At 45.0% G+C, this 19,627-nt stretch overlaps 2 protein-coding genes across 2 annotated transcripts in view; both read right to left on the bottom strand.

Moving 5' to 3' along the window:
- The window catches only part of LOC124788746 (histone H2A.Z-specific chaperone CHZ1-like), a 101,979-nt gene extending 85,698 nt beyond the window's left edge, over window positions 1–16,281 (bottom strand). The window contains exon 1 of the mRNA XM_047256028.1: window positions 16,177–16,281. Within this exon, the coding sequence (XP_047111984.1) occupies window positions 16,177–16,281 (105 nt within the window). The remainder of the gene's footprint in view (window positions 1–16,176) is intronic.
- Window positions 1–19,627, bottom strand: part of LOC124788083 (cyclin-dependent kinase 14) — a 709,064-nt gene that overhangs the window by 358,460 nt on the left and 330,977 nt on the right. The window lies entirely within an intron of this gene.

Here is a 19,627-nt window from a genome sequence, read left to right as displayed (position 1 = left end):
GCTTTGCCATCCTTTCCCTATCCGAGCTTGTGCTGCCTCTAATGACCTCGATATTCACAGGACGTCACACCCTAATCTTCCTTCCTTCTGTTTTGCTAATAACGAATAAGCTACGGTTTCTCCTAGAACAGGGAAGGGACGATGGTTATTGGTAATTACATCATTACTCTGACGGGTGGTGTTTGTAACCTTAATCACGGTACACAGGCTGGTTACACTCTTAAGAAAAGGAAACCTGTTCCAAAGGCACTTCGATAATACAAAGATTTTGCGCAGTTACAAGATATCCAAGTGTCGCCAGGACATTCAGAAAGTCGAATTATTTGATTTCTCTTTACAATTAAGAGGAGACAGTTATTGTTCGCTTAATATGAAATGTTCACAATTTGCCGTACGCGTCGTACAGTAGTAACAATCACGATACATCAACTTGCTTAATAGTTATGTGAAAACCACTCCTGCAGAAAAACGACACCCGCGACGCATTATAAAATACTGTTTACGAACTCTCCCCATCTTCCCCATTTTTCTTTCGTCTATCGCGCGATCTCTTCCGAGTTTTCACTGATGTTCGTTTTTAAACAAATTTTATTTTGCAGTTTATTCTACTGTACATGGCGGTAATTTTTCTCGCTGCACATTATTTTGAAGTTTTTCCATCCCTAACCTTCTTTATATGAAAAAAAGACATATCTCAGAACTACAGAAATCATCCAAATGACGACAGTGACCATGAAGGGAAAGCAGAAACAAATAGTCTTTGCGAAACAAGTACTGTCTTCCAACATATAAATGTCACGGAAGGTAGTACTGAGAGCAGAGGCGAGTTTCCGACTACTGCAAATTTCACTTCGGCCTTGTTCGTCGTGGAAGAGTTCCCCAGAACATTTAAAGGTAATGAATGGGACACAGCCGCGAAATCGATCGGCTCGAGGAGAAAGGGACGATGGGAAGCATTACTGGGTAATTTGAGCCGTTCGTCTTCCTGTAGCTATTAGTCTTCGCAGTCTCCTGCTATCAATGAACCTGCAGAATGCAAACACCAGACACGATGTCACAGCTTTGCTAATCTATAAATCCCTTCCCTACAAAGTCTTAGACTTTCTAAGGGAAATAGTGGGTACTCGTGTGTGTGTGTGTGTGTGTGTTTGTGTGTATTTTACACAGATTATGGTCCTAGCAAGTATTTTTGTTGCATACAACTTTCTCTATTACAGAATTTCAACCTAATTCAGCTGGTATCTAGATGTCCCTGTTTTATCTCCACTGCTGCAACGTTTCACGGATCTGAAGAACGTCGCTTCTGGTGTTTCAAACTGTCTAATATCTTTCGTTCTTGGAGCCCAACAGTATACTCCACACAACTTGTGGCGATTGACAACTTACTACAATTTCATTTGAACTTCTTTCCTCGCATTCTTTATGAAAGGTTTAGGTGCCGATGTAGCACGAGACACAAAACATAAGGCACTTGCTCCACATTCGTGAATAATTATTTGATAGTCGGTATAGAGTACGGATTCCTAATTTGATTCCCAAATGAACATTGTCATCTCTTCAGGTTTTTATTGTCATCTACGTTGATGTTAACCCTTTCCCTTTCACCACCAGTTTTTATCCGAAGTGATACACATTAATCTATATTTATTTTAGTTAACGTCGAGTCGGAAGTAGCAATATGAAAAAATATTTCCTGCTGTTCCTGTTTCCAGCGTGGGGAAGGCTGGGTTGAAAATGGTTCAAATGGCTCTGAGCACTATGGGACTTAACATCTGTGGTCATCAGTCCCCTAGAACTACTTAAACCTAACTAAGTTCTAGGGGACTGATGACCATGGATGTTAAGTCCCATAGTGCTCAAAGCCATTTGAACCATTTGATGATATCCCATATGTGCTCGACTGGAGACAGATCTTGTGATCTACCAAGCCAAGGCAACACTTATAAGCTCTGTAGAGCATGTTGAGTTACAACAGCGGTATGTATGCGAGTGTTATCCTACTGGGAAACACCCTCTGGAATGCTGTTCATGAATGTCAGCACAATAGGTCGAATCACCAAACTGACGTACAAATATGAAGTCAACATGTGTGGGATAAACACTATAGTTCTCCTGCTGCCATACGAAATGGCATCCCACACCATAACTCCAGGTTTGAGTCCAGTGTGTCTAGCACGCAGACAGATTGGTTGCAGACTTTCAACAGGCCTCCTCCTAACCAACACACTACCATGACTGCCAAAAAGGCAGAACGAGCTTTCACCAAAAAACGCAACAGACCTACACTTCGGGCTCCAATGACCTCTCGGTTGACACCACTGAAGTCGCAAATGGCGGTGGTATAGGGTCAGTGAACGCTAGTGGGGACTGGTTCGGAGCTCTCCTTGAGGTGATCAATTTGTAATAGACTTTCGTCTCATTGTGGTGCCACTTGCTGCCCAAATCGCTGCTGCAGATGCAGAACGATGCGCAAGAACCATACGGCGAACATGGCCTTGACTCTCTTGGCAGTGCCACGTGGCTATACAAAGCCCGGTCTTCTTGCCATCGTACATTCTCGTGACCATGGCTGCCAGGATTCATATGCAGTGACTACATTCCAGCCAAGTCTTTCTGCAATATCGCAGAAGGAACATCCAGCTTCTCGCAGCCCAATTACACGACCTCGTTCAAACTCAGTGAGTTGTTGATAATGGCGCCATTGCCACCTTTATGGCATCCTTGACTAACATCAACTCACCACGTCCAATCTCAAAGGTAACTAAAGCTCACAACCATTACGGCGTGTATTTGAAGCAAACCTGTTTTTCATCCTCATAGTGGCGCTACTAGCGCCACTCTTATACGACTGGCACGAAATTTGAATAGACATCATCTTTCCGATGTAGAAATACGCCTTCCAACTTTCGTTTGTGTGCGACTTCTTGGAGCCGTAATTATTTTCCCCGTCATTGTAGTCTGATATGATTTACCTGAGAAAAGTTCGATGAAAATCATATCAATAAAGACCTACTGTAAAGTAATCAAGGGACTTTATTAATAAAACAGAACCAAAAAGCCCTATTTAGGCCATAAATAGGAAATTCAGCCACTGACAGAAGACCTGGACGCTCGTTACTGCCGATGGGAGAGAACTGCGTGGACAATATCACCTCGAACTAGTGCGAACGCCATACGCAACTCCGAAAGGAACTCAGAAAGGCAAAGGGAGGGGGTAATCGGCAGGTATTTGCGCACGCGCGCCCTTGTGTGTATGAAGGGAGAGGCGGAGGGGAGAAAGGGGGGGGGGGGGGAGAGAGCGTGTGTCCCTGCATAGGCGAGAGAACATGCTGGAATTTGCCATAACAGATGCCTGAGCGTCTCCTCTAATTGTAAGTAACGGTTCCCGTGGTCCAGCAGACAGGGGGCGATAAACTGTATTGCAGTGCAGTTGTGAGGTCCTTGTACTATTTGCTCTTCGCGAAGTTTCCTTTCCACGGCAGATCAGCAGCAGCTACGATCGGAAGTGGATTATTCCCTCGTTTCTTTATATTATGTTCAAAATTTTTATCTAGATGGAGCTGATTCACGTTTTTGGAGAGACTTATTGAGTGAATTTAAAAAAAAGGGACAGAAGCTTCGTCCGGGATTTAGCACCAAGTGAACAGGCTGCTCAATGGAGCACGAATTTTCAACCGTCTCGACTCGTGCACATGCTTGAACTTGCTGCTTACGAGTAGGATATTGTCGCTGTCAGACGATCATTACGGTACATTCTGCATCTAATGGCCCCGTTTCAAGTGTAGCACTTTTATGCACCCCTCTCGAGGACGCAACCCCGCTCCTCGTGGGTGCGCCGTAATTGGTGGGAAGCTGAGAAAATCGCCACGCTCCGCAGTCCTTTCAATTTTAATTACTCTAGCTGGCCGCGCCAACACCGCAGGACCTCGGTGAGGGCACTAGACCAGTGAAAAAAATCATTTAATTAGAATAATTGGTGCTCGGAGACGGGGAGTGCTGGACGCGCCGCAACACGCGGTGCGGCCCACGAGGAGTTCCCCAACAACGACGACGAGGCGCACTTTTTCCCCACTGCCTTCGCCAAGGAAGAGGAGGGCGAGGACAGAGTGCTCCCCGTTGCCAAGAGTTACAAATTAATTTCTGTCGCCCGCCGGCGAAAGGAGAGCGCGAGCCGGCGCGTTAATATGCGGCATCACGTAGGCGCGTGCGCAACCGACATCGGCGACGCCCGGGACTCCCCTTTCAGCTGCAGCGCGAGGCGGCCGCCGCGCCGAGGGGCGCCAGCATTTCTTTCCGGCTTAATGTCGCGCCGTGAAAGCGAAACGCATCACACATTTACTGCGGACCTATTAACCACTGGGGCGGTAGCAACATAATGACGTAACACAAAAAATTGCAAAGCGCTGCGGCGAAGAAAGCAATCCACATGATTCCTGTATATGTGAGGAGAGAAAGAAAGACAGGGTGAGAGGGAGGGAGGGAGGGAGGGAGAATTCAGCTCTCGTGATTTCTCTGACGCTGCCCACATTGCTCCTGCGGTCTTCAGTACGAAGATAACACCCGTAACACGTTTAAGGCTCGGGTGGGAGTTTGAAAGGGGGTGTGGCTGTTTTCTCAGCTTACCACCAATTACGGAGCGCACAGCAACAGGATGCATCCATGAGGGGGTGGAGGGGGTCGTACGAAACTTCTGCATTTCAAATGGGATCATTAGGTGCTGAATGTACTATAAGGTTCGTATGAGAACGAGAACATTCCACGATCGAAAGCACACTCTGTAGTGGCCCAACTTCAGTTTCTCTAGCAGTGTAGTGTAGCGCGTGCACTGTCGAGTTGTGTCGTGTGCGTGCGAATTTACACTGATCGGCCAGAACATTATGACTACCCACCTACTATTGATATAAACCGCTAAAGGTGATAGCAACGTCACCCTGGGAGGAAAGACTCCATGTACTATCAGCGGGTGTGACGCCTATGTGTAGAATGGGGAAGGCGCGCGATCTATCTGAGTTTGACCGAGGGCATATGGTGGCGACCCGGAGGTTCGGCACGAACATTTCGGAAACTGCACTCTTTTTCGAGTGTTTGGGGAGTGCTGTGGTGAGTGTCTTCAGCACGTGGCGAAACCAAGGTGAAACCACGTCAAGACGTAGCGGGATTGGGCGGCCACCCCTCGTTACAGCTGTCGGACGTCATAGGCTGCGCAGGCTGGTAAAACATCACATGTCGAAATTGTGGCGGAACTAACATCAGATTTTAATGCTGTGCATAATACAGGCGTGTCTGAACGCACAGTGCACCAAAACCTCCAAACGCTGCGTCTCCGCAGACGACGGCCCATGCATGTGCCAATGCTAACACCAGGACATCGGCAACTACGACTGAATTGGTACGTGATCATCGGCACTGGACGATGGCGCAGTGGGAGACCGTTGCATGGTCTGACGAACCCCGATACCTCCTCCATCATGCCGTTGGAAGGCCTGAATCCCCCGTCTTCTAGGCGAGCACTTTCTTGAAACCTGTACTGCGGGACACACACAAGCTGGCTGCTGCTCCATTATGTGGGTCTCCACGGGCCCAGTGAGTTCGTGCAAGGTCCCATGACAGCCACGGAGTATCGTACACCCCTTCATGGCGATCAAATTTCCGACGGTAATGGTATTCTTAAACAAGATAATGCGGCTTGTCACAAGGCCAGGAATGTGATGTAGTGGTTCGAGGAACACGGTGGCGAGTTCCAATTGATGTATTGGCCCGCTAACTCGCCAGATCTGAATCTGATCGAATACATCAGCGATGTGAATGAATGTGGCATCAAAGCTCATCGCCTCCCCCCCTCCCCAGAATTTATGGGAAATACATCACTTTCGAGAGCAAATGTGGTGCCAACTCCCTCCAGGGACCTACCCATAGCCCCAATGGTTCCATACCACGACGCGTCGCCGCTGTCATCCATGCCAAAGGTGGATATACCAGCTATTTACATTAAACGTATTTGCAATTGCGAATAAGGACAACCATCAGCTGTAAAATGGAATGACGGCAATGAAAATTTGTGCCGGGCCGAGCCTCGAACCCGGATTTCCGGCTTATCGCAGCCGGTCGCCCAACAATTTAGCTATCCGTGCACGACTCACGTCCACATCCAAACTTACATAGGTCGTCAGCCATGCTTCTACGACCTGTACTCGTACATCCATGATGTATATTCTTGTTAAGGTGAGACTTTGTACTTGAAAGTCGCTTGCCCGCGATCGGCAGAGAAATATGATGTTGCAGAGCCTGTATTATTCTGATTACTATGCAAAGAAACGATGTTAGCAAACAGGTATATATATATATATATATATATATATATATACACAGAAATGGGTACCCAAAACACGTCCATATTAGGATTCAACGTGTCAAGATTTCAAAGCAAACGGTCACGAACTTCCGTAGATACATGATTTTGAACAAACAAACATTTACGTTTTTATTTATATAGATGCTGATGGTATTTATTGGAATAAAACATTCCATGCAACATGTGTCCAATTTTTATTGGTTGCAGTGATGAAGCTGGTTACAGTGATAAGTTTTCATTTCTGTACGTTGTTAATCCAGTAGCTATAGGCTTTTGGCGAGTCTTTTTGCGATGGAAACGCTGCTACTGCTACTAATAGAGAATAGGATAGCCTATTTCCTAACCGCAGGGTATCAGATCCAAGAGTGTTTACTTATGTTGCCACTAAGCTGAGTGAGGCTGATGCAGTGCCCAGAAGTCATACTTCATCTCAACGTACAAATTAACTGAGTATGGATGAAGCAAAAGACATCATTTAGTCAGGCGCATAATTTACAAAAGTAAACTTTGAACTCAACCATTTGCCTTTCTTAAAATCTTCTGTGAGTATTTGTTTGGGTTCCTTTCTAACAGCTGTATCTCTGTAACCAATAAAAACTGCACACATGCTATATGGAATGTTTTATTCGAATATTATCAGTTCCTAAAATAACCATTTCATCAAAAAAATCAATTACAGTTTGAGGTGTCATAGACGACACGCGTGTGAAAGACAAAGTAAGGTTATTCGTATTGGCATCAGTCTTTTTTATCATAAATAAAATAAAAAATGAGCTTTGGAAGTACTACGTTAAACTCAAATATGCTACACCATTCAGGAAGAAGTTGTGTAGGCAGACCAAATACAGGGCGGAAACCAATGACGGAGAAATGCAGCCGCTGTGGATTATGTACTGAGGTGACAAAAGTCATGGGATATCTCCCAATATCGTGTCGGATCTCCTTTTGCCCGGCGTAGTACAGCAACTCGACGTAGCATGTACTCAACAAGTCGTTGGAAGTCAACTGCAAGAATATTGCGTGAAGAATGCTGCCCCTGTAGACGTCCATAATTGTGAAAGTGTTGGCGGTGTAGGGTTTTGTGCACGAACTCACTTCTCGATTATGTTCCACAGATTTTCAGTAGGATTCGTGTCTTTTCATCTGGGTGGCCAAAACATTCGCTCGAATTGTACACATTGTACTTCAAACCAACTGCGAACAACTGTGACCCGATGACATGGCGCATTGTCATCCAGAAAAATTCCATTATTGTTTGGGTACAGGAAGTGCATGAATGGCTGTAAATGATATCCAAGTAGCCGAGCATAACCATTTGCAGTCAATTATCCAAGTAAGTACAGAGCACACCATTATGGAGCCACCACCAGCTTGCTAAGTGCCGTGTTGACAATTCGGGTTCATGCCTTCGTGGGGTCTGCCCACACTTGAACCATACCATCAGCTCTTACCAGCTGAAATCGGGAGTCGTCTGACCAGGTCACGGTTTTCCAGTCGGCTACGTTCCAACCAATGTGGTCACGAGCCAGCAGAGGCGCTACAAGAGGTGTGCTCTTAGCAAAGGCATTCGTGTTGGTCTTCTGCTGCCATAGCCTATTAACGCCAAATTTCGCTCCACTGTCCTAACGGACACGTCCATCGTACGTCCCACATTGATTTCTGTGGTTATTTCATGCAGTGTTGCTTGTCTGTTAGCACAGACAACTCCACACAAACACCACTGCTCTCGGTCCATAAATGAAGGCCGTCGGCCAATGTGTTGTCCGTGGTGAGAGGTAATGCCTGAAATTTGGTATTCTCGGCACACTCTTTATTAGTGTGGATCTTGAAATATTGGACACACTAACGATTTCCGAAATTGAATGCCCCAAGCTTCTAGCTCCAACTACCATTCCGCGTTCAAAGACTGTTAATTCCTGTCGTACGCCCATTATCACGTCGTACACCTTATCACATGAATCACCTGAGTACGAATGACAGCTTCGCTAATGCACTGCCCTTTTATAATTGTGTACGCGATACTACTGCTATCCCACGACTTTTGCCACCTCAGTGTAATGTCCACTGCTCCATTTGAAAAGAAGGTAACAATAACAAGAAGAAGAAGAAGAAGAAAGTGAAGAAAGGGAAACAGCAGGTGTCTCGAAACAACTGCGTGTATACATAGCGTTCCGTTACACAGTCATCATCTAGGGGCGTTTGCGACCATTATACGTATACCATCACCGAATTCCAGACGTGGACGCGCTAACGTGTGGCCTCGTGTCACGGCGCTCTGAAGCGTGAAACTGTGGAGGAAGGAAAGCAGGCTGCCTAGGGGCAGGTCCTTGACGACGCGGCGCGTGCGGCCTCTCCAGCCTCCAGAGCAGTGAATCGTCGGCTCGGCGTCGGCGTCGCCCACGGCCCCTTGTTAGCGCCTAATGAAAGCGGCAGCCCACGGCCGCTGATGGCTCGCCTCCCCGTATCGCGTCCGTTAAGCGCCCCCTGCGGCAGACGGCCGAGCCAGCCAAAGCCACGGCCTCGGCCTGGAGTACCCGCTGGGCACGAAAAACGCCACCCTCTTATCACGGTGGCCGCTCCCACCCCACATAATAACTGCATCCTCGGGTAGCTCTTCGCGGAACCATTGTACAGTCGAAAGCGGTTACAACGATATCGAAGGGACCGACGGTTTACGGTCGTTATCAACTACAGGCGCACTAATCGGTATCTGTTTTGTTTTTTGTAGAAACAGCACATCTGTAAATTTAGGCTGCCATAGAATTAAAGCGACAGACAGTAGCAAAAATACAGTACAGCTACAGTACTTACACTACTGGCCATTAAAATTGCTACACCAAGAAGGAATGCAGATGATAAACGGATATTCATAGGACAAATATATTACACTAGAACTGACATGTGATTTACATTTTCACGCAATTTGGGTGCATAGATCCTGAGAAATCAGTACCCAGAACAACCACCTCTGGCCGTAATAACGGCCTTGATACGCCTCGGCATTGAGTCAAACAGAGCTTGTATGGCTTGTACAGGTACAGCTGCTCATGCAGCTTCAACACGATACCACAGTTCATCAAGAGTAGTGACTGGCGAACTGTGATGAGCCAGTTGCTCGGCCACCATTGACCAGACGTTTTCAATTGGTGAGAGATCTGGAGATTGTGCGGACCAGGGCAGCAGTCAAAGATTTTCTGTATCCAGAAAGGTCCGTACAGGACCCGCAACATGCGGTCGTGCATTATCCTGCTGAAATGTAGGGTTTCGTAGGAATAGAATGAAGAGTAGAGCCACGGGTCGTAACACATCTGAAATGTAACGTCCACTGTTCAAAGTGACGTCAGTGCGAACAAGAGGTGACCGAGACGTGTAACCAATGGCACCCAATACCATCACGCCGGGTGATACGCCAGTATGGCGATAACGGATACACGCTTCCAATGTGCGTTCACCACGATGTCGCCAAACACGGATGCGACCATCATGATGCTGTAAACAGAACCTGGATTCATCCGAAAAAATGAAGTTTTGCCATTCGTGCACCCAGGTTCGTCGTTGAGTACACCATCGCAGGCGCTCCTGTCTGTGATGCAGCGTCAAGGGTCTCCGAGCTGATAGTCCATGCTGGTGCAAACGTCGTTGAACTGTTCGTGCAGATGGTTGTTCTCTTGCAAACGTCCCTATCTGTTGACTCAGGAATCGAGACGTGGCTGCACGATCCGTTACGACCATGCGGATAAGATGCCTGTCATCTCGACTGCTAGTGATACGATGCCGTTGGGATCCAGCACGGCGTTCCATATTACCGTCCTGAACCCACCGATTCCATATTCTGCTAACAGTCATTGGATCTCGACCAACGCGAGCAGCAATGTCGCGATACGACAAACCGCAATCGCGATAGGCTACAATCCGACCTCCATCAAACTCGGAAACGTGATGGTACGCATTTCTCCTCCTTACAGAGCTATCACAACAACGTTTCACCAGGCAACGCCGGTCAACTGCTGTTTGTGTATGAGAAATCGGTTGGAAATTTTCCTCACGTCAGAACGATGTAGGTGTCGTCACCGGCGCCAGCCTTGTGTGAATGCTCTGAAAAGCTAATCATTTGCGTATCACAGCATCTTCTTCCTGTCGGTTAAATTTCACGTCTGTAACACGTCATCTTCGTTGTGTAGCAATTTCAATGGCCAGTAGTGTATAATACCGTGGTTAAGGGCTGCCGGCGATTTTTTCTTATATTTACGCAGCAGTACGTGCAGAAATAACATGCCAGAAAAAATGTAAAAAACCTTTACTACGTGAAGAAAGAAGTAGCAACAATGTAAATTATTCAATAACAGCAAACACTGTCTTGGACAATGATTGACAATGAGTGTTGTAAAACAGGACAGTTTCATCTGCGTTGAATGTATCACCTGGCTTGTAACCTTCACAGAAAACAGACCGCTGCGCAGTCTGATGCGCGTTGCCACGGTTCGCTTGGCTCCCCCCGTCGGAGGTTCGAGTCCTCACTCGGGCATGGATGTGTTGTCCTTCGCGTAAGTTTAAGTTAGATTAAGTAGTGTGTAAGCCTAGGGACCGATGACCTCAGCAATCTGGTCCCATAGGAACTTACAATTCGTCTCTCTCACACACACATAATTAGTTCCATCCAGCCTTTAATAGACATGACGAAAGAGAAAACAGGAAACATACCACTTCTTTGATAGCCACCCGTCTGTTACGCCATACACCGGCAGCTTCGCCTCAAATTTGGCCGCCGATAACATCAAGGCAAACTCTGGAATGTTGTATCTACGACGGAGAACAACTGAAGTTCGGATTTTCCACAAGAGGCGTAAATTAACTGGCTTTCGCTTGAAAAATAGGTCCAACTGATGGGCACATCATTTGATCTTTTCCGCTTAGGCCATGTAAGCAAAGCTTCTTCAATATTTCTGGGCTCGGATGATCTCGCCCGCCCGGCCGGAGTGGCCGAGCGGTTCTAGGCGCTACAGTCTGGAACCGCGCGACCGCTCCGGTCGCAGGTTCGAATCCTGCATCGGGCATGGATGTGTGTGATGTCCTTAGGTTAGTTAGGTTTAAGTAGTTCTAAGTTCTAGGGGACTGATGACCTCAGTTGTTTAGTCCCATAGTGCTCAGAGCCATTTGATCTCGCCCGCTTAGTTTTTTAAGAATGTGTTCTAAAAGACGCTGTATTCTCTGTGTCCCTCCAAATTATCGAAACCTTTGAGTGCGAGACACTCTATTCTTCGCGATGCTGTCATTCGCTCTCTCATCCTCTAATCGCCGTATTATGTGAGACTCCTCGTCGGTATTATATACTTTAAGACGATGCTTCCATTGACTGTTTAACACACATACGGTACCGATTTGAAACCAAAAATCTACAGAAAACAGGCGCCTGAAAATAAGTGTCTAAGTGTTGTCAGTAATCCCCAAATACATAACAAACAGAAATAAACATTGGACGTTATACCCAATATATTTTTCCGAATATGTAACAAAAAAACGTTGTTTTATACAGTAAGTCGCAATAAACGATGTCGTAGTAAGCCACGTTTTTTAAAAAATATAGCGTTTACATAGGATTTAGATGGGACCGTCAGATTTCACTGTTATAGTCAATACGTCGTTAAAAACGATGTCGCTATAAATGGTATCGACTGTACTTCCTCATTCATAAGATTTCGTTACAGTATTCTACGAGGAAAGAGAGAAAAATTATCATCACTTCCGTCTTCAAAGTTCACACTGCGTTCTGCACATGGACGCTTGCACTTGGTACCACCGTGTGTTCTGTTCCGACCACTTCCGTTGCATTCAGTCAGTAACAGATAGTAGTTTGCACAAAGGAGAAACAACGAACAGGTTCGAATTCCTTGGTGGCATGGGGTAAAAGCATTTTAGCAAAGAAAAAAAAATCATCAAACAGCCATATGTTATCAAAAGTTTAGGCATCTCATTAATTCCATCTTCAGGCCCTTATGCAGTCCATGCATATAGAATCAGATACATCGATGCATCGATAACCGGAACCGTCAATATTTGGATTCTGTGAATCTTTTGAGGCGTGTGTAGTTCGAAGACTTGTCAAAAACTGAGCACACCATCAGTCCAAGGAAGTTGTCCGGTTATGCATGCATTCACGTACCTGTTTCTCTATACATGGAGTCATAGGGGCAGGAAGATAGCATTAATGAGAAGTCGAAAGTAGTCGTGTAAATAAAATAACTCAGAATACGGCTGTTTGGTGATTTTTCTTTGATAAATGTCTGACCGGACGCTGTTCCGTATCCACGATGGATCGGCAGAGAGGGGATGAAATTGGCTAGAAGTCATCGTAGACTTTCAGGACAATGAAGGGAGAGTGCTGCGTCACGTTAAAGTGTTTATTTGGGAATCGAGTTTTTTTGAAAGTAGTTGGACGAGTGTCACACGAGGAGAGGAAGCAGGATGCCCGCCAACGTCCAACGCAGCACAGAAGATTTATCAAACATGACAGACGGTTTTGGCTGATAGGTGAGTTACCATCATAGGTGAGTTATCATCGGTAGCTAGCCTCTTCTATGGCTCAACCCACCAAATGCTCCACGACGAACTTCGCTTCTATGAAGCTACTGCGCATGCAGTACCAAAACAGCTTGCTGAATAACATGAGGTCAAACGTGTTGAGTCGACACCTGCTAACATTTACTCGATCATTTTCACAAGGAAAGCGACTCATTTCTGACCAGGTTTGTCAGTAGTGATGACACATGGGTTCACCATGAGCCACAATCAAAATGCGAGAGCATGTAGTGGAAATACCCCAGATCACCAAAGACAAAAAAAGATTAAAGTCTCTGCCATCGGCGGGAAAGGTTATGCTAACAATTTTTTCGGACATAAATGACACCGTGTTGGATGCGTATATGAGAAATGGAATAACCATCAACAAAGAGTCTTACAGTGAAATGTTGGAAAACAATTCATAGCGAACGACGAGGCTTGTTGTTAAAGAAAGTGTTGCTGTTTCACGACAACGCCAGCCAGCATACGACTCACCGAACCGTTGGAAGCATCAACAAATTGGGATTGAAACCATCAAGAAATTTGGTTTCTGAGATGCTGAGACGCCCTCCCTACAACCCAGACCCTGCTCCTTCCGACTTTCATTTGTTTGGAGCGCTCGAAGATGCTTAGCGGGATCGTCCATTTTCCTCATCTTCACGGCTGACAACGGTGCAGAAGTTGCTTCGCGACAAATCAAAACCTTTGCTTGGCTCGAGTACGTAAGCTTGTTGATCGCTGGATCAAGTGCACTGAAAAGGAAGGGGATTAAAAAGTAGTAAATACATTGTAGAACGGAAAGTATAGATAAATTTTTACTCTATCGCTTGGAAAGTCTCTGGATGAAAAAGTAAATAAAAGAGCAAACAAAGAATAAAATTGTTGATATGTACAATCGTATGCAAGCTTTGGAATTTGTTTGTAGAATTAAAATACTTTACATCAACGGTCAATTTTCAACACAATCAAGAAACGAGGCGCTGCATTACCTGCTTAGGATATCGGAAAGGTAACAACAATGTAAAGCTTCGAATGTATTACCTCTCACCGATACTACTGAATAAAATCCTCTCTAGCTGCCTCAATCGGTTATATTTCCGCGAGCAATTCGCTGATTACTCCTTGGCTATTGTAAGTGGCAATGTGACCATGTTACTTCGGATTATTTCAGGTTCACCTACTTTTGTGCATAGTATTGTGGATTGTTTATCATCCTGATTTTTTTAAATATTCCCTTGAAATATAAATCACTATTTCCTACATTATCTGTAACTTTGTTCTAAACGTTTATTTGCTTCTTAAGGTATTGCTGTTGCCTTCTATTTAATAACTTCCTCACAATCATTTCCTTTTACAGATTTCGTCATTACTTACATCGGCCGCAAAAGCGGTGCCTCCGCTGCACGAGTACGTGAAAAAATCATGCACACTATGAGTAACGGAGGGAAAAAAAGAGGCCATCGGAGTTAGATTACGAAAGGGTATGAATGAAATTTAAAGAATGGGATGACTGTGATCGATCGCGCTCGTGTGTGTGTGTGTGTGTGTGTGTGTGTGTGTGTGTGTGTTCGTGCGTGACACAGAATCAGTGGTGGACAAGTTACTTTCAAGTGGAGATGGCACACCACTTGGACGAACCAACGAAATCTAAGAACCCGAATCTTGAAGAATATATCTGAGGAACAATGGTGAGATGAACTGCTAATTAATTAGTTATCTATATCATCTATGTGTCACTGGTGAGGTCTCTCGCTATGATATGGAACGAGTCAGTTTAACATTATCCCACACTATCGCAGTAAACAAATTTGGCAACCTGCGGACCATTTACTTGAATGACTGTCTTTAGTTGCCTTTCCTTCAGTACAGTCATTGTGAAGCAGATACGATTTCAGTTTGTGCTGAAAGGGAATTCTTACGATAGTCAAATCATTTGGTAAGTGGTTAAAGATTTATATGGCTGAATACCTCACTCCTTTCTGAGCCACACTGAGGCTAAGAGATGGGTGGCGTACTCTGTTTCTGCTCCTTGTATTATGACTGTTACTGTTGTTCTCGAATACGGATTGATTTTTTGACAACAAACTTCACATACCAGGAGATGTACTGCGAGGCTGTTGTCAGTACACGCAACTGTTGAGAGATTCTCCTACAAGAGGTACGCGAGTTAGCATCACATATTACCCTTATTACACATTTCCACGCAGCAAAGACTTTCCCTCTGAAATGTAGAGTTACTCAGACATGCGTGTGCGTACTACTTCTGAGATATATTTAGCCCTAGTGTGAGTTTTCATTACAGCAAAAGGGAAGAGCAGAAAAGAAAAAGCAGTAAACCTATGCAACACACCGTATGGTGCGTGGCAGAGGGTACCCTGCACCACTACTAATCATTTCCTTTTCAGTTCAATTCGCAAATAGAGAGAGGGAAAAGTGATGATGATGATGATGATGATGGTTTGGTCTGTGAGGCGCTCGACTGCGCGGTTATCAGCGCCCGTTCAAATTCCCAACCTCTGCTCAGTTCAATCTCGCCACTTTAATGAATGATGATGAAATGATGAGGACAGCACAAACAACCAATCATCTCGAGGGAGAAGAGCGAGGGAAAGACGACTGTGTAATGTGTATATGCCTACGTACGAGCCCGAACCTCTCTAGTCTTATCTTCGCGGTCCTTATGAGAAATGTTCATTTGTGGTACTACAGTCGTTCTGCAGTCAGCCTCAAACGCCAGTTCCCTAATTTTTCTCAGTAGGGTCCTCGACAAGAACGTCCTACAATCCAGTGATTCCCATTGGAGTTCCCGAAGCGTCTTCGTAACAGCAGCGTGTTGTTCCAACGTACCGGTACCAACTCTAGCCTCTGAAATGCTTCGGTGTCTTCCTTTAATCCGACCTAGGGCGGATCCCAAAAGCTCGAACAGTACTCAACAATGGGTCGCAATAGTGTCCTATATGCGGTCTCCCTTACAGTTGAACCCCACTTTCCTAAAATTCTCTCAATAAACCGAAGTTGTCCATTCGCCTTCCATGATTAAAGTTCAAGAAGAAATAATCATTATCTTATCAGATTCACGCTCAGCGCTCAAGCTGTTAAAATGCTTCGATATCAACAACGCCAAATACTGTCTAGTATGCCGCATTATAGAAGCAGTTCAGAAGCTTTCCCGCCTAAATAAGACTACCATCATGTTTTGGCTGAAAGCGCACAGCGAAATAAAGGAAAACGATGGAGTAAATACTCTGGCCAAGTCGACTATTCACCTTCCTTACTACATCATCATCATCATCATCATCATCATCGCTGCCACCACCATCACCGTCGTCAACATTCATGGATTGGCTTCGAGGAATCTGTTCCGGCTTCATCTTCTTAGATACTTCGTTTCCTGGGCCGATCCACGTACCTTAAGCGTTTGGAGATAAACGAGTACATATACTGGAAATTTTTTATGATATTTTTCTAGTTGCTTTCTGTATATATGTTCCTCGATTTTCTGCTTACATGTGTCGATTTTTTTCTGTTATTAAGAACATCTTAAGCTCATTTCTAATACATTTCTAATCCTGTACGTATAACAGATAACGGCCTTTTCAAATCGTTCAAATGGCTCTGAGCACTATGGGACTTAAAATCTGAGGTCACCAGTCCCCTAGAACTTAGAACTACTTAAACCTAACTAACCTAAGGACATCACACACATCCATGCCCGAGGCAGGATTCGAACCAGCGACCGTAGCGGACGTGCGGTTCCAGACAGTAGCGCCTAGAAACGCTCGGCCACCCCGGCCGGCGGCCTTTTCAATCTTTTTTGTTTTCAATTCGCACAAATATGACGTGATACTATGTAACTTAAATGTACAGCAGATAATTGCCTTACTAATAAGTTTTATTTATTCTCATCAATTAATGTGGCACTAAGCAGAAAAATATTTGATATAACGCACAGCAGAGACGGCATGCCGGTAAATAATGGAACAGATGTGAATGCAGACATCTGAAGACGGACGGGCATAGGTAACCGTAAGCTGGCTTAAATGAAAAAGCAAACTGGACGCTGCTGACGCTTCAATTCATACTGTAGTTGTTGAACAGAATTTCAATCACTCAACAGTGTTGCTTTGTGACCTCTGACGTGATAGCTACCTAAATATGTATCTTTCAAAATGCACTCGTGCCCCGAAGACAAAAGCCTTCGGTTTGCGCTCCATTTGCAATTCTGCCCTACTTCCGTCGGCCGCACTAGAGTGGTTTCTTTGTTTTAGGCACCTACGTCCGTTGTGACGCAGTGCGAGAATACCTGAGCAGAACAGTCTCTCGCTGCCGACAGAAGACACAAGGGAGCGACGTATTTGCGCCTGCTCACAAAGAATGCATACTTGCTCGACTGCACGCTGGGCTTTTCAATGGCCGTACGTGTACGTATTTGTGTATGGGTGCGCCACAGCGCAGCGCAGCATGTGGCTCGTTCGGCCAAAAACTGCGCGCCCCATATGGCAACCACATGCCGGCTCGCGTTCTCCGTTCCCACACGGAGGGTGGCGAACCGGCCTGCACCGCTTCACAGTCCTTCCGGAAGAGGGTACGGAGCAAGAACGCGAGGGAGCTCAACAAAACCTTCCACGGCCTGTAAACCACATCAGTGGCACTCCGCACGGACTTTAAAAACGCGAGGGGATTTCCTAAGCGCGTAATATCCGAAGGTAGTGACTATTAGCCGGCCGGTTGGGCCGAGCGGTTCTAGGCGCTTTAGTCTGGAACCGCGCGACCGCTCCGGTCGCAGGTTCGAATCCTGTCTTGGGCATGGATGTGTGTGATGTCCTTAGGTTAGTTAGGTTAAGTAGTTTTAAGTTCTAGGGGACTGCTGACGTCAGATGTTAAGTCCCATAGTGCTCATAGCCATCTGAACCATTTTTTAATGACTATTGAACAGACAATTACATAAGTAAGAATGTACAAGCTTCGGATATTTGGACTCGAAAACAGACCAACGTCTCGATACTTCTAGCAGATCGAGCATACCGGTTATGTATCTTGTAGAACATGTGACTGTGGATTAACTGAACATTGTGGATTAACTGAACATAAACACAGGTAGCTGCATCAGTCCCTAAAGAAACATATCTTATTTCCACTACTTTTCTAGTCTTTTCAAGCTCATTTTTAGAAGTCCCATTACTACAACGTCTGCATCCTTCATCTGAAAATGAGCCTCAAATGGCTCGAAAACTATTTCTGGAAATAACTACAGTTTCGCAGTTACCTGTATTTATATTCAATTATAGCAGATTACGTAAATTGGGTTTTGTACTTGTCTTTAATTGGCGTTTCGTGTACTATTCATCCCTGGCTTATTTTCCTTCGTTAGCGATACACTAACGATCATTTACATATAAGCAACTACTGTACATCTGCTTTATCTTTCGCCCAATGTGCATCTACTTCAGAACATCTTCTTCTTATTTGCTTCGCTCAATCTGTTGTCATAAAACTTTAAGCGTATTTATTTTACCTCTGTGATACTGTTGCCTTCAAACTGTGTATGTATTTTTTAAGCCAATTGGACTTAATTATGTCTCATCGTTTTATGAATTTTCATCGGCCTGATCTTGGAATATGCCCGCGAAATATGAATCACCTATTTCCACATTTATCTGAATTGTTTCTACATGTGTATTTACTTTTTAATTTAAATGTTGCTGATGTTGTGCTAGTGAATATTTTCATCGCAATCACGCTATTTTCCAAATGCCTTCATTACCTTCTCAGACCGTAAGTGGTGTTTCTGCTGCGTTGAAAAAATCATCAAACCTAGGAGTAATGGAGGGGAACAGAAGCCATCGGAGTGCGATTACGAAAGCTATCACTCTGTACGCCACTGAAAAGAGATTTACAACCAAAAATTACTCCCTAAAAATGCAAAACTTCAAGTGTGCAATGCGATAATTCTGACTGAATCCATGATTTCATAAGAAACACAGCTTGTACGGTCCGTGAAAGGTTAGAATGAGATTTGGAGGACGGGATGTTACGATCATAATCATTAAACCACAACATCGATTACACAAGGAGTCCAACAATAATGACGGTCCAGTTTTGTTGCTGCGGAACATTCGGTGTACGTGCAAGTAATCATATAAACGTAAAATCATCAGCAACAAAGTGCAGTAGTGCAATCTTCTTGTCTTGTTCTTTTACCTAGCGTTTATCCCGTCCAGTACGGGGTCCGTTTTTCCTCTATTTGCAAATTTTATTGTATTATTACTGAACGTCGTGGCTGAATGCCCTTCCTGACGCCACAACAGTCGTCAAGGTGACATACGAGAGAAAAACTGTGAGCCCTATCAGTCTCTGAATCGTCTGAACTTCGTTCTATACGTTACCACATTTTAACTTTTGTGTATCTTATGCTTGGAGGTGGAAGTTGGGAACCAGCCTAGCTTTTGCCTAAATGAACGTGGGAAACTGCGTCAAAACTACACTCAGCCTGACTGGTGTACAGGCCGTGGCCGTTATCCGTCACTTGGATTCGATCACGGTTTGGCCCACCTGTCTCACGAACCAACGTCCTGCGCGATACGCTATACGAACAGGACCAAGTACAATATAGATATGTATAGAAAGTCTTACAGTGCCAATGAAGCAAGAAGACGCTGTACGGCATACCAGAATGACTTTCAATCTAACATCTCATTAGTGAGTTTAAATAAGCAC

The sequence above is a fragment of the Schistocerca piceifrons genome, chromosome 3 (genome assembly GCF_021461385.2).
Source record: "Schistocerca piceifrons isolate TAMUIC-IGC-003096 chromosome 3, iqSchPice1.1, whole genome shotgun sequence".
Classification (NCBI taxonomy): domain Eukaryota; kingdom Metazoa; phylum Arthropoda; class Insecta; order Orthoptera; family Acrididae; genus Schistocerca; species Schistocerca piceifrons.
The sequence above is the reverse complement of the archived record's forward strand: the minus strand, read 5'-3'. Positions and strand labels throughout refer to the sequence as shown.